The following is a 25,272-nucleotide window of genomic DNA, read 5'->3' on the forward strand; positions in this document are numbered from 1 at the left end:
TCTCCCCCTGGCTGGTTTGCAGCCTGGTCCACTCTCTCCGGTGCTGGGTCCATCTTCAGCAGCAGCAGCAGCAGCAGCTGGTTTAAAAAGTCCAGTGAGCTTTGGGATGCTCTTTAATAACTCTTTCTTAATTTTTAATTTTCTTTTCTGGGCACCACTCTCAAACATCTTCCCCGACATTTTCACTCAATCATAGAGGGACACAAAACTAGACATTCTGATAGGTAAGTCCACGGGCCAATGGAGCCACGTGTGTCACTTGGATCAATCAGCAGCCACGTATCGTGCGATTAGAGTGATTGACAGAAAATCTGACCTGTTACAAAACAATATGACCTTATGAAAAAAAATGACTCTGAAAAAACCAACCATGAAAATAAATAAAAAACAAACCAAAGTGAATGCAGTGTGCTTCCGTACATCAGTAACATCGTTTGGTTTACTTTTATTTCCGCACTATATTATACAAGATTTTATATAAAGTGTGAACAGAAGAAAACTCTGAATTAACTTTTCTCTGTAATCTATAAACAAACATAAATGAATGTAAAAGGAAATGAAAAGAAATGTTAGTTTTGGGTGACGCTGCTCGCCCATGAAGAATCATTGACATCGTTCCAGTGTGTGTGTGTGTGTGTGTCTGTAACCAGACTAAAAAGAGTGCTTTTTGTAAGGAAAACAGAAGTGTCACAATGCCCCACCTGTTCCGGAAACACCCTCATTTATGAAGCACACAGGAAGTATTGCATATACTGTGCATTTGAGCCAAAAGAGCAGCAGCAGCAGCAGCAGCAGCAGCAGCAGCAGCAGCAGCAGCGTGTGAAACATGCAAGAGAAGTGTCGCCTTTTCCTGTTCACCAGCCTCTTGGCTCTGGGTAAGACTTTAACTACAATTATTACAAGCACATTTTTTCCTCACAGGATAAATGATTTTATTGGGTATTTCAAACTTTAAATGAATTGACTTTTCTTGGGTTTTTTGTAATTATAAAAAAGTATAATTACAGATATTTTAGCTTCCTGTGAGTTTCTGCAGCTTAAATCAATCATTTTACTTCATTTATGTAAACCAACATTTTACTAACAACATTAGAGATCATTTACAGCAGAGATCATTTATGAGGGTTCTGTAACATAAAGAAAAGGATATTTAGATATTTACATATATTTACATTTGCCTCATGTAAGTGTGCGCTTCTTCTTTTTTGTTAATGTTTGAAACATATATGTATAGAAATATTATATATATATATGCAAATGTATCATATATACAAATACATGTACATATACATATATGAATGTTTAAATCTTTCTTTTTTACAATCTATCTTTTAGTGCGATAGAATAAGTGTTTGACCAAAAACTCATGCACTGCACACTTTGAATTATCATTCAGGAAACACACACACACACACACACGCAAACGCAGTAAAATGTATTTTCTTATCAAATATCTAATCTTTATTTTTCTGGTAAATCTTGATGAGAAAATACATTTTACTGCGTATGTGTCAGCGGTGGTTTTTTTTGCAGTCTGTATATATGTTTGAGTGTCTTCAGAGTCTTCTTAGAGTATGTTCTATATTATATATAAATATACCATAAGTTTTGCACAACATTATCAATCTTGAAATGGTGATATTTTTAATTGCTCACTAATTTCAAATATTTTACATATTATACTTACATGTATATTACTTTTGTTAACAAACAACATATTTTTAAACAAGAGACTGACAGTGTTATTGTGGACCAATATTCTCAGAGAGGGTCTCAATTATTTCATGTATATACAAATATATAATTATAAATAAAAATTATGACTATCTGGGTTTTTGAAATGATTCATAAAGTGAAATTAATCTTTCTTGTGGGTAAATAAATATAACTATACAGTACATGTAAAAATATAAAGTGTTTTTGTGCACATTAGAAATCAAGTTTTTATTTAAAAAGTTATTATTTGAGTTATTTGTATATGATTTATTTTATAGAAACTGAAAAAAAAGATAGGTGACAGACAAATGAATTAATTCATTCATTCATTAATTAATTAAATAAAACTAAAGTAAATTAGTCACAGAATTTGGTGAATTAAGTATTAATTATTTACCCATTTAAAACAAATTGTCACATATTTAGATTAAAGATTGTTGTTGTACTTTCCCCCCCGTTTTTTAAAGAATCATAAGAAATATATATAATTGCAGCTATGCCTCTTTCTTTGGCGTTCAACATTGACATGACAAAACCCGACGTCTACACTGGTGAACAAAAGGATTTCTTTGGATACAAAGTGCTTCAGTTCATTTCCGACACGGACAAAGGGTAAGTTTACATTTTTAAATACTTTTTCCTTTAGGGAACGTGTTGTTCCTCACATTTGCTTTGAGCAGAAACTTCTGTACGATCAATTCAATTCAATTTTTCAACTCAATTTTATTTGTATAGCGCCAAATCATAACATACACTATCTCAAGGCTCTGTACATAGACAACATCAACAGTTCACACAATGAGCAAACACTAGGCATCAGTGGAGAGAAAAAACTCTGACAGAACCAGGCTCAGAGATGTGCGGTCATCTGCCTCGACCGGTTGGGGTGAAAGGAAAAATGGGGGACAGCGGAGAGGTGGGGGACAGAAAGAGGGGAGAGAAAGGACAAGAGGGAGATGAGGTAGAGACAGAAGAGAGAGAGAGGGAGAGAGGGAGAGAGCTCACACGACATCTTCTGAACAGAGAGGACGTAGTGTGCAAAATTAAACGTTATAGGTTGTACGTCTATTTTTGAGTTTGAGTGAAAATGAAAACAACGTTGTCCATTGTGGGCTACTGTAAAACCAAGGTGGTCCAAAGTGGCCGCCTCCATAGAGCTCCAAATATAAAATACTTATTTTGGGGTAATGAAAAACAAACAAACAAACAAATATGATTATTTACTTATGTACATTTTACACACTGAACCTTTAAGTTAGAAGCTGCAGTGGTTCTCAAAGACTGGATCGGGACCCACAGATGGGTCTAGGGACCTGTGATGTTTGAAATTAGATGCATCAAATAAAGATGGAACTACTGTAATTGTCCAAACATTTACCAATTAAGAATTATATTAGATAAGTTATATTAGATATTGTTATTTAGGCCACAAGAGTTTGCTATCTTTAAAAAGTAGGTGACTATATAGACAGCTTGAGAAACACAGGTTGAGATGATCATGGTCATGGACCTTGTCTGCAGGATCATCGTCACTGCACCTCTGCAGCTCAACGGATCCGGAGGAGTCTGCAAAGTGGACAGAAACCAAAGCACCTTCTGCTTCAATTCTGAAGGTAATGAAAACAAAGAGACACAACCATACAGGCACTCAATGGTAATAACAGGACACACAACAACACACTGGTGCATTATGAGCGTTTACAACTCTGATTCCAGTTCAACAAAAACAGAATGTTGTGCCTAAAATCTCTCTGAAAACAAAACAACTAAATGATGCACTTGACTTCACTTTCATTGTGTCTATATATCGTTTTCAAACTCTTGTTGAGAACACACGACGCATTGGTTTATTCTGTGTTTGCAAAGGAAGTTGATTTCCATGTTTTAATTAACATTTTTTTCATTTCACTGACTCCAAAAACTCTTTAAAATGAAAAAGAGAGAAAATGAAATAAATGAATAAACTCATTACTAATAAATACACAATTAATGGTAAGAATAAGAGTATAAGAATAATAATAATGTAACAAAGTTTCACATCTCTAAAAAAAAGGAAAATTAAATACAGAATATTGTGTGTACTTTTCTCACGGTAGTCCTTAGCGTTAGACATTAAGTGGTTAGGGTTTGTTTAGTCTGTCACAGCAGAGTCCTCAGAAGTATGGGTTTTTGCTCCCGTTTCAGACAAAACAAATCCAGTGAAGCACCTTGGTTTGTCGATTGCCGCTGACTCTGCAAACTCTCAGTTCACTGTAAGAAAATCACAAATTCCTCAATAAGTAACAATAAAAAATAATGTTTTATATGACATTTCTTTAAATTCTGAGCATACGTTTTTTGTTATGTTCTGGTTTAGGTTTGCAGTCCGAATGTGGCCCATGAATGTAATGAAAACTCCTACCTGAGCGGTGTGTGTTACAAGATAACTGATCAACTTAAGCAAATCTCCAACTTCACACCTGCGTTCCAAGGTAAGACTAACGCTGCTCTAATGCTGCTCAATAACCCTCTAAACTGGGATTAGACTGCAGTCCAAATCAGATCTTCTGAATCTGAATGTCCCGTTCGCTCAGGAAAGTGTCTTCTGCAAGAATTCCACTCAATGCGTCTCTCTCACGGTGTCAGATGTGATACGCATCCACTTTAGTCAAGGCGTCAGCTTCCGCGGACTGGGCTTGCGTTGCGCAGCGATTCTGTTGTTATTCCGTCAGAAATTATGCAAGTGTTCTATTTCTGAATGGAACGCTGGAAAGAACACTTTGAAGAAATCCTCAACCACCAGACCCACTGGAAGTTGAACCTCAAACAGAATTGCATGATATATGCACCGGACCACCAAGCAAGGCAGAGATTGGTAAAGCCATCAAATCACTTGGTGATGGTAAAGCTGCAGGACAGGATGGTTTAACCCCTGAAGCTTGGAAAGAGGCAAACAAGCTGTCTGTTGAAGCCCTCCACCCACTCAGCAGAATATGGCAAAAAGAGAAGATACCTCGAGACTGGAAGAAAGGTACCATCATTAAGATACCGAAGAAAGGAGATTTGACCCAGTGCAAGAATGGGCGTGGCATAATTCTTCTCTCAGTTGCCAGTAAGCTACTCTGCAGAATAATCCTTAACCGGACAGCAAACACCATGGAATCCAAACAGAGACAGATCGTGTAGCGACCAGATTGCAACCCTGAGAATTATAGTTGAACAGTCCACAGAATTCCACTCACAACTGTATGATGTTTTTGTAGACTACGAGAAGGCCTTTGACTCAGCTGACAGGACCACACTATGGAACATCATTGTCCACAACGGAACCCCCACAAAGATCTTCAACAAGTTTAAAGTTTTCTACACTAACTTTCAAGCCCAGGTAGCACACAAGGAAGATCTGACAGTGAGACAGGGGTGCCTGTCCAGAATCCCAGAGCAGGTGGCATGGAGGACCGAATATCACGGACGCATCAAAGCATGAAAAAAAGACGAGTCCCTGAAAGCAACCACAAAATCAGCAGCTGTTAAAAGGGACGATCGTGCAACTCCAGCAGGAAGGAACAATCGGCTGATGGAGGGACTTCGAAGTCAAAAACAACTGGGAAATGATCTGAGAAGGCAGTCCCAGATCATTTCAAGAGAGACTGAAAGCCCAACGGAAATAATAATGTCCAGAGTATGTCCAAGTTTATGTATGGGTTTGTCCACTGAGTGAATTATATTAAAACCTGCCAAAAGTCTTTTGAAATCAGTGGCCAACTGATCAGATGGACAGCAGACATCAATATTAAAATCCCCAAAATTAAGAGTTTGTCATATTTTGGGAGAATTTCTGCAAGAAACTCAGAAAACTGGAGGGCGATACATGATCGCACATAGCACCGGACTTTTGAAATCCACCACAAATACTTGCAGTTCAAAAGTGGAGTAAGTGTTTGTGCAAAGAAGACACACGCAATGACACAAGGTCCTGTACCAAGGTCTTAAACCAGCCCTCTTGCTTGGAATGAAATGTGTTAGTGAATGGGCTGTATTGTATCAGAGTTTTCACATTGCCAGTCTTACATGAGATATTGTCCATGTAAACATAGCGAGTGACAACTGTGTCGACAGGAAACACTTAGCGCCAGGTTTTTACTCGTCTTGCTCTTCCAGAATGTTTTTGCACACAAAGACGTGGGTTTGTGACCGTATACATACAGACCACAGGTGTGAATGTGAGAATAGATGGTTATTTGTCTATATGTTGACCCTGCGATGGACTGGTGACCTGTCCAGGGTGTGATCCTGCCTGTCACCCTATGTCGGCTGGGACTGGCTCCAGTGTGCACAGTCCGGTCAGACTGGGAACAGTAAAGCCCTGGGTCAGGCTCGTGTTTGGGCTGAGAACAGTACTTGGTAGACAGGCTGTGCCCGATGGCCGCGCCAATGAGATATGGAATGTCGTAGCGGTGTGACAACAACAAACGAGGACAACAAATGCGTCACAACAGACAACAATGGAGGACATTCAGTAGCTCTATTTCCCTGCTCAGTTTGTGGCCGTTTGTCTCAACCAGACATCAAGCTTTGTTTGAGGATAGACTGCAGGTGTTGAAGACACACTGGTCACAAGGGAGTTCTGTTTCTGTAGCTCAATCAGCTGACTGTCATAGGTGGAGCCAGTCTAGCTCCACCTGTACTGTACCATTTTACTCTGGTAGGGAAGGGTGCCAAAACTGGAATGGTTGGGGCTGTGATGTTGGTACTATTCCTCATGGAAACACAAAGAAATACGTGTCCTACTGTACCAAACTGAACTTGGTTCCACTTGGTAGCAACATGGCTAATGAATGAATGAACATATCTTTTTCAGAATGTACAAAAAAGACAGTGGACCTTGTTTTTCTGTTTGATGGATCAAACAGTATGACAACGGATGAGTTCAACAACAACAAAGTTTTCATTAAGGATATAATGAAGAGTCTGAGGAACACATCAATCAAGGTCACTACTTCACTGCAACATTAAAGGGTTTATAGCTGTTTTTTGTCAAAATAAATGCACATGGTGATTAAATAAATACTGTATTATATTAACCCCTCTTTATCAGTTTGCAGCAGTTCAGTTCTCCTCAGATCCCAGGACCGTTTTTGACTTCAATGACGATCAAGCTGGCAGAGCTGTTGGTAAACTTGAAAAAGAGCCGCACATGAAGATGCTCACCTGCACATACAAAGCCCTCAAATTTGTGCTGTGAGTTCAGTTCCACTGCTCATAGAAATGAAATTACTGTTGATAAGGGTACATGTACCTTTAATACATTTATAGCTTTTAATGATAAAGATAAAAGGTAGTCATTAGAAAATAGGTTGAAATAAATCAGAAAAAATGTTAAGTTTAACAACTGTTTTGTTCCTTGTTTTGTTTATTTCTTTCTTTGTTGTTGTTCTTTTATATGACCATTCCAACAAAAACTGATTATGAGCATTTTATGGGGAAAGGTATCATAAACGAGTTTTCACAGATTAAATGACTAAAAGATAAATTTGCTATTTGAAATCTCAGTTTTGAGTACAAATAGTTAAAGTGAACACGTTTGACTCCAGTGAAATTAAAAAATAACACTCTTCACCTTAAGTACAAAAAATTTACACTCCCTAAAAACTGCCATTACACATTTTATGTCTTTGTTTTCTTTTTCACTTTCAATTAATTGATTTTTTTAAGCAATATCAAACCTATTTTTTTAAGCATATTAGCACTGACCCTTTGAATGCCAGTTTTTCAAAATGTAATTACATTATTTTCAAGACCATGAAATGTCACTTCATTTTTGGAAGTGTCAAATTTGTGCTTAATATCCCCCAAATTGTCATGATAACTGGTTAACTGGCATTAAATCTAAGAAATATTGATTTACCTAACTTTATGGTAGTACATATTCCATCTTTTGTTTGTTTGACTATTGTCTGCGATAAAAAATGCCGCTCCGAGACATTAAGGTTCACAAAAAAAACAAATATGCAATATTTTCTATGTGCTACGTGACAATGAGATCTACTTTGGAGGTATAACACAGGTTAGGATTTTTCACCAATTACCTACAAAAGTGATTTTAGTTATATAATTTTCTCCCTCTCAGCATCGTAAGCACCAAAATGTCTCATAGCTTTTCTTTTCTTTAACAGACATCAGTCCTGATTATAAATCAAAAAACGAAAGCAATTTATTTTCTGTATTTTCTGAATTAGCTTTCACCAGCCAGTTATGAAACAACTCTGCCAGGTCCTCTACTGAACATAGGAAAATGGGTCAAAATAATGATGAATAGTAAAAATATGCAGTTTATATAAATTTGAGGGAAAGTATAATACAACAAATGCATGATTTCATGAGATGAAAATAAAACTGTTTTTAATTGTCATAGGAACTGAAGTCAACATTATTTAAAATATCACATAAAATGCAAACTTTGGTAAATGTCATGCCATATGCATTAACCCAGACAAAGTGATCAAAAAGCACAAGAATGAAAAGGCCCCTTATGTAAGAAGTGGGATTGAAAATATTATTTCAAAGCAGTTTTTGTTGGGTCTGAATCTAGAGAAACACAAGGATGTTCTTAAATGAGAACAGGTACTTCTAAACTTTAGTTTGCTTTATGCCAAACAAGTTATTACATTGTTATTGATTAAAAAAAATCACACAAAACAAGCATTAGTCAATGGATGAGACAGATGTTATCACATGCATGTCTTTTATATTAAGACTTATGGTATGAATTTTTCTTGGACACATTTCTATTTCTATACATTTCAAATGTTCAAAGTGATTAATGGTTGATGTATTAGTTCATTCGTGCACATTTTTAACACCTTTGTATATTCTAAGCATTTCAATTGCTACTTTTGTATCATTATTATTATTATTGTTTCATTTCAGGGAAACTATCTTTGAAAACCCAGCAGTCGGTGCCTCTCCAGATGCAACTAAAGTTCTTGTTATGATAACAGATGGAGATCCCAGTGACTCAAACAGTACAATGGACATTCAAAGATATGTTGAGAAACACATCATTCGCTTTGTCATTGCGGTAAGATGGGATGTCATTGTGTCATTTCTTATTTCAACTGGATCAAATTTATACATAAAATGTGTGATCCAGTGAACCACCGTTACGCAGATGATACACAATTCTAGGAAGTTCAGCCATGTTTTTATAGACATTAGATACTAAGATGTGTTCTTTTGGAAGTTGTGGAAGTTAGGATTATGACTCGATTTTTGCATAAACCTTTGCTGTTTGTCCGTCTGACTTACATCAGATAATTCATCATTTGAACGTTTCAGGTCAAAGATGCCAAACTGGACAAATTTACCGACATTGCTTCAAAACCAACAGACAAATATGCCTTCAAAATTGAGAACTATAAAGGACTGACTGGAATACTGGAGACTTTTCAAAAAAAGATCTTTATAATGGAAGGTAAGTTTTCAGAAGTCACACTGATTTATAAACCAACACCAAAGAGGAAGAGGGAAGCTGCTGTGGCGGTTAGGTGGTAAAGTGATGACCATGATCGACTCCTTACCTCCTTGCCCCACTTCCCTGATTGGTTGGGGTCTTAATTGTAGTGTTGTAATTGTTGCCAGTCCCACAAACAAGACAAGGCATGAGTCTAATCTGACATGGTGACCATCGTGAAAGACAAAAATGAATAGAATAATAACCAGATTGGCCTCAAATTTAGGCTCCAGCGTGGCTCGAGGAGGACACATGGAAAATGAAATGTCTCAAAGTGGATCCAGTGCTGCCTTTCATAATGTAAGTAAAATAAAATAATAGCACATTCAATCTTCATGTTCACCTTACATGACTGCAAAGTACCTGATCATCTTCATACTTAGTAGGTATTCATTTAATAAATTGTGAACTAGAGCCCGCCCACACTTCAGGATAATAGGCCAGATTTCAGACTCAGTCTGGCCTGTCAATCATTAGTGTCTTCTGATTTTAGGCTGATTTGAACAGATTATCTGGCTAAATTATCCTGTCATGTGAGGGATTAACTGGTGCAATTTTAACATCATCTGACACATCTGAGTTTTCTAAATCCAAATCCTAAATATTAAACATGTTTGATATTTGCAGTAACCAATGAGAGTGAGTTGACCGGGAAAAGGATGTTACATACTTTTGTTTAATACGTCACTTGTGCGAGGCCAGTTGATTCCGTCTTCTCAGATATAAACTGACAGTCCACTTACTTAGATCATGCATGTTTCTGTGAGATGACGTTAGATTAAACAAGTTTGTTGTCCTCCGCCTTGACTGGATCGTCCAGTCTGTGCTTTTCTCAGGACTAAAATAATTGGACACATACATAATGCATTCTACATAACACTAACCCCATCTCCAGCAGTGTTTATAGACACTTTCTATAAACACAATAAAAACGTAACTTTCATTTAACAGACAAAAGGACAACGATAGGATTTCAGGGTTTCAGATTTTTACTGACAAACTTCATCACTTTAAAGCATTTTAGCGTTGACCCGTTGAATGCCCCTTTTCATATGCAAGTACACTATTTTTAATAAAGTATGAGCTGTTACGATACTCATTATCGGGCCGATACTGGTCAAAATCACTGGATCGGATATCGGACATACAAAAATATAAAATCTGATACAATCAAAAAATGATATACATATATGTATATATGTAGGGAACTTTCACTTGATAACATAATAACAAATAATGCATACTTTTATCTTCTAATGTCAAGAAGATGGAATTAAAAAAGGGTTTTTAATGACAAACTTAACTCTATTTGTTAAAGACAAACACATTTAGAAATTGATGTCTGCAACACGCTTAAAACAACTTGATAAATACACATTTGAATCGTTTACAGATACTGATTGTTTGGGTTGATGTGAGCTGGTCACCATTTTCTGATTGGTGAACCAATGCCATATGTGCCATGCTTTTTCAATAGAGGACAAATGTGGAGTGTAGACAGTCCAGTCAAGTCCACGCACTCTGTGTACAAAGCCACACTGTTGTAACTCGTGCAGAATGAGGCCTGGCATTGTCCAACACGGGGACAGATGTCACCCTGACACGACAACAGGCTATCTTGTAAAACCTACTGCCAGCAAAAAATGTCACCAGCAACATGATTTCTGTTTGTTCAGCAGGTTCGACTCCTGCTCTGTTTACTCCTGGCTCCAGATTATTTAATCATCTTCTGGCTAAACTTGCATATTTCTGTTCACAGGATACGTTGATCCTGGGTTCAGTGGGATCAAAGACTTGGAGAGGCTCTCTGCAAGAGCTCCAAGAACAAAAAGAAAGACAAATTGAAGATCCACGCATGCAGAATGACTCGTACCTTGGTAAAGTACTTTCTCTATTTACACGCTATCAATACGACATAATCACTTTAAAGTTTCACATCTGATGAACAGTTACGAGACGATGACCGTCTCTGTTGCAGGATACTCAATATCTGTTGGACAGATGGCGAACACGCCTCTGTACTTCACGGGGGCACCAAGATTCAGACACACAGGGCAGGTGGTACTCTTCAAACGTGATGGCACGGAGTGGACTGTAGCCCAAAGACTCGATGGGGACCAGGTTGTTCATTTTCATTGATTTATTCATCCTCATTCATCCAAAGACAGTACAGGTCTTTTGAATTGTGCTTGTATGAGGTGCACACACATATCAAACCAGACTTTGCTGAGATCTGGAGACATATTTTAACCGCCTAGCAAAAAGGATCACCTAATAAAATAAGGTTTTCCACTTTATCTCACCATTTGAAAGGCTTTATTTGGTAGAAACTGAAAAGTCTGTAAACTGCTCACTCTCCTGTACCAAAGTCCATAATCCTAACCTCAGGAGCTGTTGTGGTGCTTTTCCATTACAGACCTAGCTTAACTCAGCTCAGGGATTTTGGTATCTGCTCTGGCGTGGGTCCAAGCGAGCTGAGCCGATACTAAAATGTGACAGGAACAGGCTGCTTGGTAAGAGAGTGACGGCGCTGGAAGAGTCGCGAGCGCGACGCCCGACACAAGAATCGAACTGAACAATGCCGAACTGTCGATCAGTTAAAAAGACGCAGAAATCCTGTTCATATAAATACAGCATATAACAAACAGTAAAAAAAATGCAAAGGCTCATTTAATCTGTGGTTGTAGAGGAAACACCGGAGAAAACAAATGCATCGTATCAGCTGACATGATCCTTATTTGTGTGCTGCATGTTTTCAGATTGGTTCATACTTCGGCGCAGAGCTGTGCTCAGTAGACATCGACTCGGACGGTACCACTGACTTCCTGTTGGTGGGAGCGCCCATGTTTTACCAGCCTCAGGACAAGAGAGAAGGCCAGGTCTACGTCTACACTGTGACTGATGAGGTGGGGACTGTGGTGCAGTCTCTGAGAACTAAGAGTTTTTTATCTTACAAATCACTGAAGAATTCTTATTTCCCACAGATACAACTGAACATTGAGCTGAAAATAGCGGTGCCGTCTGTGGGCAGATTTGGCACCACCATATCCAGCCTTGCAGATCTGAATGGTGACAGACTCCGCGACGTTGCTGTTGGAGCTCCTCTGGAGGATGAGAACAGGGGGGCTGTGTACATTTACCTGGGTGACAAATGCAAAGGAATACGCAGCACGTTCAGTCAGGTGATTCAGGATTAGTGCGGGTTATTTAAGTCAGATGCATTTGTATTTACAGAAGATTTTGGAATAAGAACTTTAAAAAGATCTGTTCTTCTGTGAAGGACATGAGTGAGTTAATCTTGCTAAGTGAGAATGTTTTTGCAAATAATTCTGTTTTCAAACTAATTATTTCAGAGAATCAGCGCTCAGGAAATTAATCCTCGACTGAGACTGTTTGGACAAGCCATCGATGGAGGCATCGACCTGGGAGAGGACGGACTCCCAGATGTTGTGATTGGATCACAGGGCACGGCTGTTTGCTTGAGGTATAAACACTGTGTCACTGCAGAGTGTGTGTGGATATTTAGATTTCAAGGTTGATTTGCCTAAGTACAATATGTAGAAACGAAGGCTGTCAAACAATTATTGGCGGAAGTGCAATAGTTAATCACATTTAAAATTCTATTATCATGCAACTCACAACACTTTAGAAGTCCACAGTAGGGGTGGGCGGTACACCGGTGTCATAGTCATCACCGGTGTGACATTGCGCCACAACATGAATTTTGCACTATCGTCAATACCGTAATAAACCAATTGTGCGCATTGAACGGCTGCATTTACATCAATAATAGCCTAACTCTAAATAATAAGGCATCACATTTTCTTCAAACGTTCAGTTGTGGTCTGAATACCTGTCCTTACTCACTATCTTGTTGCAAATAAAAAAGTAAAACATATTCGTATCAGCTCTGCAGATGGTAAAAAGGGAGTGGCCATTAAATCAGCGTAAGGAGCACTTAACCTGGGTAATCAATAAAGAAACGAGTGGATTAACATCGCAAAGAAATATCGAAGTAGCCTATATTGTCTGAAAAGAGATGAGTGGAGTGACGGAACCAAGACGGAGAGACCGAGGCCACTGGAGAGAAAACTCTCGTTCCGGTTCTGGTTCGGTTTTAAATCATCCAACACGGAGCAAACCTCAGTAATATGCAAGGTTTGCCGCCGTGTTGTGACAGCAAGAGGTGGAAACACCCGTTTCATCATTTAAAAAACACGCACGGCCGTGAATATGAAGAGGCAACCCGGGCCAACACGAGCACAAGTGGGACCAGCACAGCTTTCACTGCAGGCATCGTTTACGACAGGGGTAGTAAGAAATGGAAAGTATTACCAGGGCAATTGTGCAATACAGTATATCCCAAAGGACATGGTGCCCATTCAAACCATAGAGAGAGAGATGGCGTCAGATATGTGGTTCACACTCTGCAGGCTAATACCGTTCAAAAGATGAAAAATAGCGTGATATTAATTTTAGGTCATATCGCCCACTCCTAGTCCACAGTGTATTTAGATTGTGAATCAAATGAATGCAAAGAAAGTGACTTTATTAGCTTGACTACACCATCGTCTGTTAGGAAGCCGAATACACTGCTTGGGTCCAAATGCATGAGACACGAGGCTCGATGAAGGATTCAAGGGTTTTTATTTTCCTCTGGAACAGACAAACAAAATCAAAATAAACACAACAAAACTTGGCACGAGAGCTAATTTAGCAAAAGGTGAAACAGACTTGGACTCTGACGTGTTCTCTGGAAGCATAAACTGACGTTATACAGGGGAGAGGGAATCAAGTGATTACTGAAGGGTCACCAGGTGAAGTGCATGAGGGACTGAGGGGAGATGTCTCAAAACACATGAAGACATGAACGTTTACCAAAATAAAAGGGGAAGTGAAATCTAAACTAACACAAGAACTGACTAAAGACCAAAACACTAACAGATCCTCGTGACAGTGCCTCTGACCCACTCTCTCTCTAAGCTGCTCCAAACACTAATGGCACATTTCCACTGGCTCTTCTCACCTCGCCACGGCACCATTAGGTTGCATCTCCACTACAAAAAAGTACCTACTTAACGTGGGCGGAGTCACCACTGCAAGGCTGAATGAAACTGCGGTGGCTTCTTTTTATATGCGACACACACACACACACACGAGTGACTAGTGACTTTACACCAGACTTCTGTAGTTGCTGGAGATTAACCCATGTTTTTAGGATTGATAAGTAGTTTTTACTGATCTACAATTCGGCACTGTTCGGCTTGATTTCTGTCCACACGTCTCCGGAGTACCAGAGTACAGCCTCCTACGTCTGTGGCTCGCGATCAGCGGCGCTGTCCCTAAATACACCACTCCACTTTAAAAGACTCCTGTTAAATATTGAGGTTTCCCTGGTAGTTGTTGGAGATTAACCCACGTTGTTAGGATTGTTAAATAGTTTTAAGTGATCTAAAGTTCGGTGCTGTTCGGCTTGATTTGTGTGTGGGACGTCCCTTCCTGTGACGGGACTCAGCAGCCGGCAGTCTGACCAATCACCGCATAGTACCTGCTTTGAAGCAAGCTTGGAACCTCGTCTGATCACCAGGTACTAAAAATAGTTCCTGGTACTATTTACCAGGATCTTCATAACTATCTCGAGTGCATAGATGGCATCCAGTAAGCAGCTGTTCTCGGGTAGATACCAGAGGTCAAAGGTGAATGAGCAGACAATAGAAATCCTCCACCATCACTCAAATAACCACGGTTTTGTTTGTGCTGGTCATGTGACATAACACCACTCTACATAACAAAGGAACAGCAGCTGCAGACGCCTGTGAACATTGAGCACGACAAAAAGCTTTTAAGATAAACAAGGCACCAAAAGGAGTTGTCTTTCAATGTGAAGGTTGAGGGTTTGATTCCTGGCCCTGCTACATGCTGACGTGTCCTTGGGCAAGACACTTTTGAAAACAAAAGGAAAAACACCACTGACACTTCAATATATATATAATATATATAATAATGTTAATGGGTGTCTTTCAGGTCCAGGCCTGTCGTCAACGTCACAACTCATGTCTCTTTCCAACCTAAGGTGATAAGCACTGAGAGATTTGACTGTGTGGCCAAAACAGATGAAATGTTGCCAATGGGAAACTTAACAGCCTGCTTCAAAATGGTGGAAACTACAAAAAGCAAAGCAGGTAGAAAGGAAATCCATTTTAACAGCTGGTAAATCTACAACATTGTGCCATGAGATGATCTTAAACCCTGCTGCTGCATGTCTTCACAGGGGTGATGAGTTTGGGGATGAACATCTCATACATGCTCAACGTGGATCCGATGAGACAAATGTATCGAGGTTTCTTTGGAGGTGACAATAAAGCCAGGAATCTTACATCTACCTTCAATCTGAAGGATGTTCAAGTTTGCTTCAGCTACAACATCTCCATGCCAGTACGGAAATTCACTTCCTCTTCTTCTCTTAAGTGATGCTAGTCTTATGCATGTCTGATCCAAACAAAGGTCGAAGGTCAAAGCCTGGCAAGCAAACCAGTGGAGGGTTCATGCGATGAACAAGTAGACAGACTGACAGACAGACAGACAAAGTGTATTTACTTGTTTAATGCACAACCAGGTCACTGGAACAAAGAATAAAAGCAGAATCTTGATTTTGGTTTTTTATCAAGCGAGGACTTCTGCTCCAAGCTTTTTGTTAGCGAGCCATACTGAGGTCTGGGTCAACGCCCACACAGCATCAGTAACATCAGTAATGCCCACACAGAATCAGTCACGCCCACACAGCATCAGTAACACCTACACAGAATCAGTCACGCCCACATAGCATCAGCCACGCCCACACAGCATCAGTAACACCTACACTGAATCAGTCACGCCCACATAGCATCAGCCACGCCCACACAGCATCAGTAAACTCTTCTTTTCTTGCAGAAATGTGTGAAAGACACTTTAATGCCCATCAGCATTAAATTAAACTTCTCTCAAGTGGACAGTGAGAGAACGAGAGCCGTGCTGAACGTGGACAGTCGAAGCCAGGATGTGATTGAGGTACGAACAGCGCCCCCTGCAGGAGGCAGCAAGCAATCACACGCATGACTTTAATACTGTTCTGTTTGGTCACAAAACACATTCAAATAAGCTGCCATTTCTCTGTCTTCACAGGTTCCCTTTGAAAAGCAGTGTGCAAAAGACGACACCTGTATCGCCGAGCTCGAGGTGGATTTCAACTTCACGTGCGTACATTACACGTGACAAACGCAGCACAGACGCCGCTGTCATTACATTACACGTGACATACATTACATTACACGCGACGCAGCACAGACGCCATTACATTACATTACATGTCATTACACGCGGATAAACGCCTGTCATTACATTACACGTGTCATTACATTACGCACGCTGTCATTACATTACACAAACGGTCATTACATTACACAGCACGCTGTTATTACATTACACGGATAAACGCAGCACAGACGCTGCTGTCATTACATACACGTGACAAACCGAACATTACACATTACACGCCATTACACGCGGATAAACGCAGCACAGACGCCGCTGTCATTACATTGCGTGACATTATATTACACGTGACAAACGCACTGTCATTACATTACCGCGTGATGTCATTACATTACACGCGGACAAACACGATGTCATTACATTACACGGATAAACGCAGCACAGACGCCGCAGTCATTACATTATGATCGCCTTGCAGTTACCGTACAAGCGCTGTCATTACATTACTGCGTGACAACGCAGCGAGACGCCGCTGTCATTACATTACACGCGACAAACGCAGCTATTACACGCGCTGTCATTACATTACACGTGACAACGGCACAAACGCATTACATACACAGCGCAGCGCGCCGCTGTCATTACATTACACACGCGCTATAATTACACGACAGCGTTGTCATTACGTGACACGCGCACAGTGTCATTACATTACACATGGAATTACACACAGTCATTACATTACGCCACGTGTCATTACATTACACGCGACAAACGCAGCAATCATTACACGCGTGACAACGCACACGCATCTATTACACCAAACGCCAGCACAGCCACTGTCACATTACATGATACACATGACAAGCAGCACAGACACCACTGTTACATTACGCGACACGCAGCACAGATACGCACAGGACATGCACATTACACGGACAACGCAGCACAGACGCCGCTGTCATTACATTACAAACAGACAGCACAGACACATTTGTCATTACATTACATTACAACTGTCAGCATTACACAAAGACATTACACGACTGTCATTACATTACACGGCAGCACAACTGTCATTACATAAGCGCGGGATTACAATTTTAGCATGGTCATTACATTACACGGACAAACTCATGACAAACGCAGCACAGACGTGTCATTACATAACACGTGACAAACGCAGCACAGACGCCACTGTCATTACATTACACGTGACGAACGCAGCACAGACGCCACTGTCATTACATTACACGTGACAAACACACATTTTATCATCACCTGAGCACAAAAAGAAAGTCTGTCTCTTACAGGACACCGACTTTATTGGTAGCAGAAGAAAACTACCTCAATGTGATGGTGAAACTGTCCAATCATGGTGACGACTCCTACAACACCAGCCTTACCATGTACTATCCTCCAGGCCTGTCCTTCTCCATGATGACTCTGACAGAGGTGACTTTATCACGTCCCTGCATTCCTTCACACACAGCTCTCACATTACGTTATAACAACTGTAGAACTACAAAAAAATGGTTCTTCTACTCTGTATTTTTAAAAATGAGATATTTGTTCAGTTGAATTCATTTTATTTGCTAATTAAGTAAGAAATGAGTTGGTAAGAAATTGGGATATTCTCGAGTCTTTGAGTAATACAGATGGTACTTTGTGTGGACACCTCAGCACTTTGTGCTTGTTTAGACAGAGAATCCATTTGGATCTGATGGACACTGCATTTTTTCTCTGATATGTTGGATAAATATGGTTCTGATGGTTGCATGGATATAAAACTTAAAATAATCTCACAGATGCGCAGCCATCCGTCTCTGCTGCTTTAAGGACACATGGGGGACAGAGGAGAGGGGGGGGACAAAAAGTCATAGTATTATAATGTCATTTATAAAAGCAGTAGCATGAATTGTTGCAGAACTCCTAAAGTAAAGTCACATGTCAACACAGAAACAGAAGTTTCTGGAGGATTTGAAACTTGCACAGAAAGTGAATGTTGTCACAAGGAAATGCACGGCAAAAAAACACCACCTTCCTTTAAACTTGGCTAAAATTTTAAACGTCAACGTCTCAGCTCAATCCAGTTTGTGTGTTTTTGTCTAAATCAGGCGACGAAGCAGACGCTACACAGCTGCAGCGACCTCGAAGCGCTCGATAAAACCATATGTGGCATCAGTCTTCCTGTTTATCGCAGCAGATCTGCTGTGAGTCACACACACACACACACACAGAAGTGAAACTCCATGAATGACTGCACTGACTTTGACCTTTGACATTTTCAACGTTCCCTCATGTGGAACTCTGACACCTCTGTCTTTTTCCCTGTGAAGGCAACATTCCATTCTTCTTTCTACATCATTTCCGGCTACGAGTGGAATGACACCCTGTCAATGACCATCACTGGAAGAAGGTAGAAAACAGATTCTCTGCATTATTTAAATCAGGGTTCCCACTGGTACGTTTTCAAAATGGCCGTAAATAGACGTGATGGTGCTTAGGTTCAGCTGATAGTTTGTCACGACGCCACCTACTGTTTCATGCCCTGCATTACCTGATGGAGATAAACTAGGCCTACACACAACAAACATGGAGTCATGATTACAAGTGGTGTTGTGGACACTGTCCACTGTCTCTCTCTGACATTAACGTGAGATTCCATGCAGAACAATGAGCGAGTAAAGTTAAGCAAATGACGACACGATGCCTCGGAAATAAAAGACCAAGATTTCTGTCAAAGAAAATCACTTGTATGTAGCAGCACGGGTGAAAGCAGCAGTTGTGAGAACCAAGTACAGAACCATTCTGTGAACAAATGTTTGGAATGAACTGATTCTAATGTCCATATAGAGTCGAGTCGAGTCGGTACCATGTAGTGGAAAAGTGTCATAATGTGTTGTGTTCTACACCAGGACACAGAGTGTCTGCCTGTCAAAGTAAGGGTGTTAGCCTCAAGCTACAGTTAGCTGTTTTCAGTGCGGTAGCATTTTATTAGCTATGGGTGACGACTCCAGTCACAGCAGAGAGGTGATAAGAGGTTGAACAATGTCGAAGACTTTTCTACGACCTCAAACGAATCTATGCAACGTGCTCTATACTCACTCTCTACTCTACTACTCACTCTCTACTCTACTACTCACCATCTACTCTACTACTACTCACCATCTACTCTACTACTCATCTCTCTACTACTCACTACACTACTACCATCTACTCTACTACTCACACTCACTCACCATCTACTCTACTACTCTACTCTCACCTCTACCTACCACTCACTATCTATTCTACTACACTACTACTACTCACTCTACTACTACTCACCTCTACTCTACTACTCACTATCTACTCACCATCTACTCTACTCACTATCTACACCACACTCTCTCTACTACTACTCACTAACTCTACTATCTACTCTACTCTACTACTCTACTCTACTACTCACCATCTACTCTACCACTACTCACTACTCTACCATCTACTCTACTCACTCTATTCTACTACTCACCATCCTCAACACTCACTACTCTACTACTCTTACTCACCTACTCACCATCTACTCTACTACTCACTATCTATTCTACTACTCACCATCTACTCAACTACACTCACTACCCTACTCTACTACTCACTATCTACTCACCATCTACTCTACTACTCACTATCTATTCTACTACTCACCATCTACTCAACTACTCACTCTCTACTCTACTACACTCTCTACTCCACTCACTATCTACTCTACTCACCATCTACTCACTACCTCTCTCTACTCACCTATCTACTCTACTACTCACCTACTACCATCTACTCTCACTCACTCTCTGCTACTCATCTACACCAACTCTCACCTCTACTCTACTACTCACCATCTACTCTACTACTCACTATCTACTCTACTACTCACTATCTACTCACTCACTCTCTACTCTACTACTCACTACTACTCTCACTCTCTACTACTCTCTACTCTACTAACTACTACTCACTACTCACTACACTACTCACCACTCTACTCACTCTACTCCTCTCACTACTCACTCTACTACCTACCTACTCTCACTCTCACTCTACTACTCACCATCTACTCTACTACTCACTCTCTACTCAACTTCTACTCTACTCCTCAACTTCTACTCTACTACTCACCATCTACTCTACTATTCACTCTACTCTACTACTCACTCTCTACTCTACTATTCACCTGAACTGTTATTGAGCAGGAGTCTGTTTTTAAAGAGCAGGCTTTGCCATCCAATGGCAACATTTGAATGCAATAACTGATGTTTGGCCAGAGATTTTATAGAGACTTTACAGAGACTTATATAATATGTTACACTACACAGTAAAGCTTTGAACCAGGATTAATAAACAACATTATTAGAAACCCAGGTACTTTGGTTTTAGTCCCGCTTTAATATATTTACAACATCTGCTTTTGTGCATCCTCAGTGACAACACAAACATCACCACGAACAGTTCCCTCACCAGAGTCATTCCGGTACAATTTGAAATCAGAATGGTGGTGACAGTGTAAGTATAACTAATAACACACCAGTTTCTGTTATTTGATGAATTTATGTTGTATGTAATATTCATTTCAGGAAAGAAGAAACCACCACGTATCTGAACTTCACTTCAGATGATGATGCACCTAAAAAAGTGCAGGTTATATATAAGGTAAAGCCTTCTTTAAAAAACAACTGTCTGTCCTTCCATCGTCTCCACAAACACCGGTAAAATCAATTATTTATAAAAAAATGTTTTATCCCAAATTATTTGTCCAACCTATGAATACACAGAATAATATTAAAGATCATTTAAAGTATATTTTCTCTCTCTCTCTCTCTCTATATATATATACACACTATATATACACAGTATATATACATACATATGTATATATATATGTATATACATATATATATATATATATACATATATATATATGTATATACATATATATTTATGTATACTAAATATTTTTTTAAGAAATTTGATTACAGGATTTAAATAAATTTTAAGTACAATTAAGGCCGTCATTTTCAAGTAATCACATTACTTTTTTGTATTTAAAAATACATTTGAATTAAGGGAAGGAAATCACAATGTAAGAGGAATAATATTAAAGATCATTTAAAGTATACACAGTATATATACATACTATACATGTATATACATATATATTTATGTATACTAAATATTTTTTTAAGAAATTTGATTACAGGATTTAAATAAATTTTAAGTACAATTAAGGCCGTCATTTTCAAGTAATCACATTACTTTTTTGTATTTAAAAATACATTTGAATTAAGGGAAGGAAATCACAATGTAAGAGGGTTGTTTTTTTACTTCATTTATCGTTTAAATGAAAAGAATGTAAATGAGGGATTCATGTGCACTGTTTTGTTTTTGGTGCTTGTTTTTTCAACATTTCAATTTTGGTTTGATGATATTGTTGCTAATATTGTAGGTTATTTAGTGAATAGTATCATTTAGGCCGAATTATTCTACTCCTATTTCTTCTGTGTGTTGAACTATTTTTTAAAACAAAAACAACAGGATTTTTTAAGGACCCGCAGAAACCCAGTGAAAGGAAAGGACTAGGAGAACTATTGTGAATTGTCGTCTTATTTCACGCTTAGCAGGAAAACAGGAACATTCTTTATTATAAAAATGGATCAAGTGTGTTTCACCTTTCACAGATTTCTAATCAGGGTTGGAAGTCTTTCCCCGTCAACGTGTCCCTGTTCTTCCCGACAAAACTGGAACATAACTTTGAAATGACGGACTATCAAGTTTCCGTCCAGCAGGTGATTCAACCACTCAACACTTTTTAAAGATGAATCATAATACGAGCAAATGTAGCAACTCATCTCTAACAGCTGAAACTGTATCTGATACAATAACACAGTTGACAGAGGGAAATGAAGGACTTCATTGTATGCATTTACACACAAATCTTCACTAAAGCTTTTTGGGGGACCTGCTGTGGGCCCTGACCCAGTGTTAGTGAAACCACTGTTCACACTGATACTGGTGTTCTGCATAAAACATTTTCTTAATGCCAGAGATAACAATTCTTTCCTCTCTTTGAAGAACAAATCTCAGTGCAGTGTCAGCGACGTTGACTCTGAAGTGAGTAAAACCTATTTATGGTGAAAAAAGTCATTCAATGAAGTAGAAATAAATCAAAGAAACAAAGTGCTGCTGTGTTACAGAACTGCTCGCCAGATAAAAACTGCAAAGCCGTCGCGTGTGACACGTTCACTCTGGAAAAAGAATCCGACACCGAAGTTCTATTGTCAGGAAACGTACAATTCAAGGATCTGAAGAAGCACGCAGAGGTAACGTGGCAACAAACACACCGCAGTCAGGATTTCTTTCAGTATTTTATTGATGGTCCTGCATTTGTTTGCAGAATATTGCATTTCTGAAGCGATACACTGGAGACAGTGCGGAGGTTCAATTCAAAAGCTTTATCCACGTCACATGCGACAGGAAACGATATGTGCTGGATTCTCGTCAGCGAAAGGTTTGACCAGACTAACGTGGCTTCACTGATGTCACTGTTGTTTTACGGACTCATTTATCGTGTTCTTTGATCATGTAGAGCCATGATGGATTCACGCGGACGTCGTCTCCTGAAAGTAGCTCATGGAAAGACAACGATCCAACAAGGAAAAGGGTAATGATGCGTTTTAATCAGTGGTGATCGCCACAGCGGATCATCTGCCTCCATCTTGTCCTCTGTTTCACCAACTGTCCTCATGTCCTCCTTCACAACATCCACGTACCTTCTCTGTGGTCTTCCTCAACATCCTTTGTCCAATATAATCAGTGTCACTCGTCTGCTTGTGACCAAACCATGTCAACCTTCACTCTCTTACTTTATCTCTCTGGAATATGCTCATTTCTAATCCAGTGTAATCCTGTGTAATCCGCAGCATGTTCAGGTCTCACGACTGTGTTGTAGATCTTCACTGTCCCTAAAAACATTCCACTTGCTTCTGTGTCTTTTCACCTGGGTTCTCTGCGTCTGACAGTGATGCGTTTGTGTGCAGTGCTAAAGTAAAGTGATATAATCACGCACATGTGACCCCGGACAGGTTATAATATGTGTTTACTACAAATGATGCAGGTCAAGTTAGTAAAAGGTCGACTGAAGCCATGAAGTAACACTGGTCCTTATGTGAAGCCTCTGTCGGGGCCCTGTCGGGGCCCTGGAGGCTGTGTCATGTCATCACACACTCTTGTTTTTCACGTTTTCAAAAACAGTCCAAACTATGGTCACTTTTAAAGCTTCAGCTTCATTTTCTTCTGCCAACAGAGTGAAGTTCGTGTCGAGTTCATCATTCCCCCGAATCAACAGCTGATCATTGTGACTGGAGTTGTACTGGGAGTGTTTCTTCTCATCATCATCACAATCATCATGTTCAAGGTGAGACGACATTTCAAAGTTCACATTCCGAGCTGAGGCGCCGACTTCAAATGATTTGAATGATTTTCTCACAGCTGGGTTGTTTCAAGAGGAAGAAGTATTATGACGATCAGGAGGAAGCTGCTGCTCTCCAGGGCGACGCCCTCATGCAACCCGCCAGCCCCGCCCCCACAATCGAGACTGAGGACAAACCCGAGCCACCTTCAGAGGACAAAGTGCTGCTTGATGACGTCGAAGCAAACGGCATCAGTTCCACATTTGACACACAGGAGGCGCTAGAGGAAACAACAGAGATGAAGAAAATCAATGGAGAATAAAGTATGAAACAATATTAACTAGTGACTTATCATTAGTTAATCATTGACCGAACATTGACTAGTTAATGATTACGTATTTATTAACTTATGAGTGAACAATTAGTTTATCTAATTAGATTAACTAGAATGAATTTATCATTAGTTAATTGTTGACTAATAATTAAGTGATCATTACTTCATTTTTGGAACACAGTAAACAAAAGTCATTAGGAGGTAACCATGAGTCAATGATTAGTTAATGATTAACCTATGGATTATCTAATTACTAGTTAATATTTAGTACACCGTAAACAAAAGTCATTCGGAGGTAACCATGAGTCAATGATTAGTTAATGATTAACCTATGGATTATCTAATTACTAGTTAATATTTAGTACACCGTAAACAAAAGTCATTAGGAGGTAACCATGAGGCAATGATTAGTTAATGATTAACCTATGGATTATCTAATTACTAGTTAATATTTAGTACACCGTAAACAAAAGTCATTCGGAGGTAACCATGAGTCAATGATTAGTTAAGAGTTAATTAGTACATTTGTGGTACACACAGCAAACATGGATTAATTAATCATTAGTTGTTTATTAACTGATTAACTGATGTACACAGTAACCAAATGCCATGAAAACGTAATTATGAGCAAAGCGTTACTTAATATCTCTTAATCTATTGATCCATTAATTAATAGTTAATGAATAACTAATAATTAAGGGTACTCATTAAAGAAGGTTTTCATGAGAGAATGATGACAAAATGGTTACCTATCAAATATTAAACTATTAGTCAATGAGTAATCATTAGTTAATGATTAGTTAACCTACTTCATTAGGTTCAGGCAACCACATCTGAGCAGAGAAGATTCCGTCGATGACGCCGCTTTCACCTTCGTCCAGGTTTGGTGTCCAGCGTCTGATCGTGTGATAAACGCTGACGCTGGTTCGCTGATGTCGTGTATTTTTAAGATGTGTATAAATATTGTTAAATAAGCGACCGTGTGAGTCTGAAAGCTGCTTACAAATAAAATGTACTATTATTATTATTGTTGT

General features: G+C 39.3%; 1 protein-coding gene across 1 annotated transcript; it reads left to right on the plus strand.

The window, feature by feature from the left end:
* Positions 1-755: 755 nt before the first annotated feature.
* Positions 756-25,265, plus strand: zmp:0000001082 (integrin alpha-D). The gene is made up of 31 exons (XM_044027785.1): positions 756-875; positions 2,211-2,328; positions 3,238-3,329; positions 3,901-3,968; positions 4,073-4,187; positions 6,557-6,687; positions 6,794-6,936; positions 8,626-8,776; positions 9,034-9,169; positions 9,435-9,508; positions 10,968-11,085; positions 11,187-11,329; positions 11,968-12,114; positions 12,193-12,390; positions 12,562-12,692; positions 15,233-15,390; positions 15,480-15,643; positions 16,139-16,255; positions 16,370-16,440; positions 17,773-17,914; positions 18,577-18,672; positions 18,799-18,878; positions 20,921-21,001; positions 21,073-21,148; positions 22,174-22,281; positions 22,568-22,606; positions 22,690-22,815; positions 22,890-23,003; positions 23,082-23,156; positions 23,799-23,909; positions 23,984-25,265. Exons 1-31 carry the CDS (start codon positions 827-829, stop codon positions 24,224-24,226), a joined length of 3,615 nt encoding a protein of 1,204 aa, XP_043883720.1. The 5' UTR covers positions 756-826; the 3' UTR covers positions 24,227-25,265.
* Positions 25,266-25,272: the final 7 nt, after the last annotated feature.

This window comes from Solea senegalensis, linkage group LG6 (genome assembly GCF_019176455.1).
Source record: "Solea senegalensis isolate Sse05_10M linkage group LG6, IFAPA_SoseM_1, whole genome shotgun sequence".
In the NCBI taxonomy this organism is placed as follows: Eukaryota; Metazoa; Chordata; class Actinopteri; order Pleuronectiformes; family Soleidae; genus Solea; species Solea senegalensis.

Excerpts from the sequence above, each read along its gene's own strand:
- zmp:0000001082 (XM_044027785.1), top strand. The coding sequence starts at position 827 with ATGCAAGAGAAGTGTCGCCTTTTCCTGTTCACCAGCCTCTTGGCTCTG. Across the intron at positions 18,879-20,920 it reads ATGACCATCACTGGAAGAAG|TGACAACACAAACATCACCA; the intron begins GTAGAAAACAGA and ends GTGCATCCTCAG. Across the intron at positions 22,816-22,889 it reads ATCTGAAGAAGCACGCAGAG|AATATTGCATTTCTGAAGCG; the intron begins GTAACGTGGCAA and ends ATTTGTTTGCAG.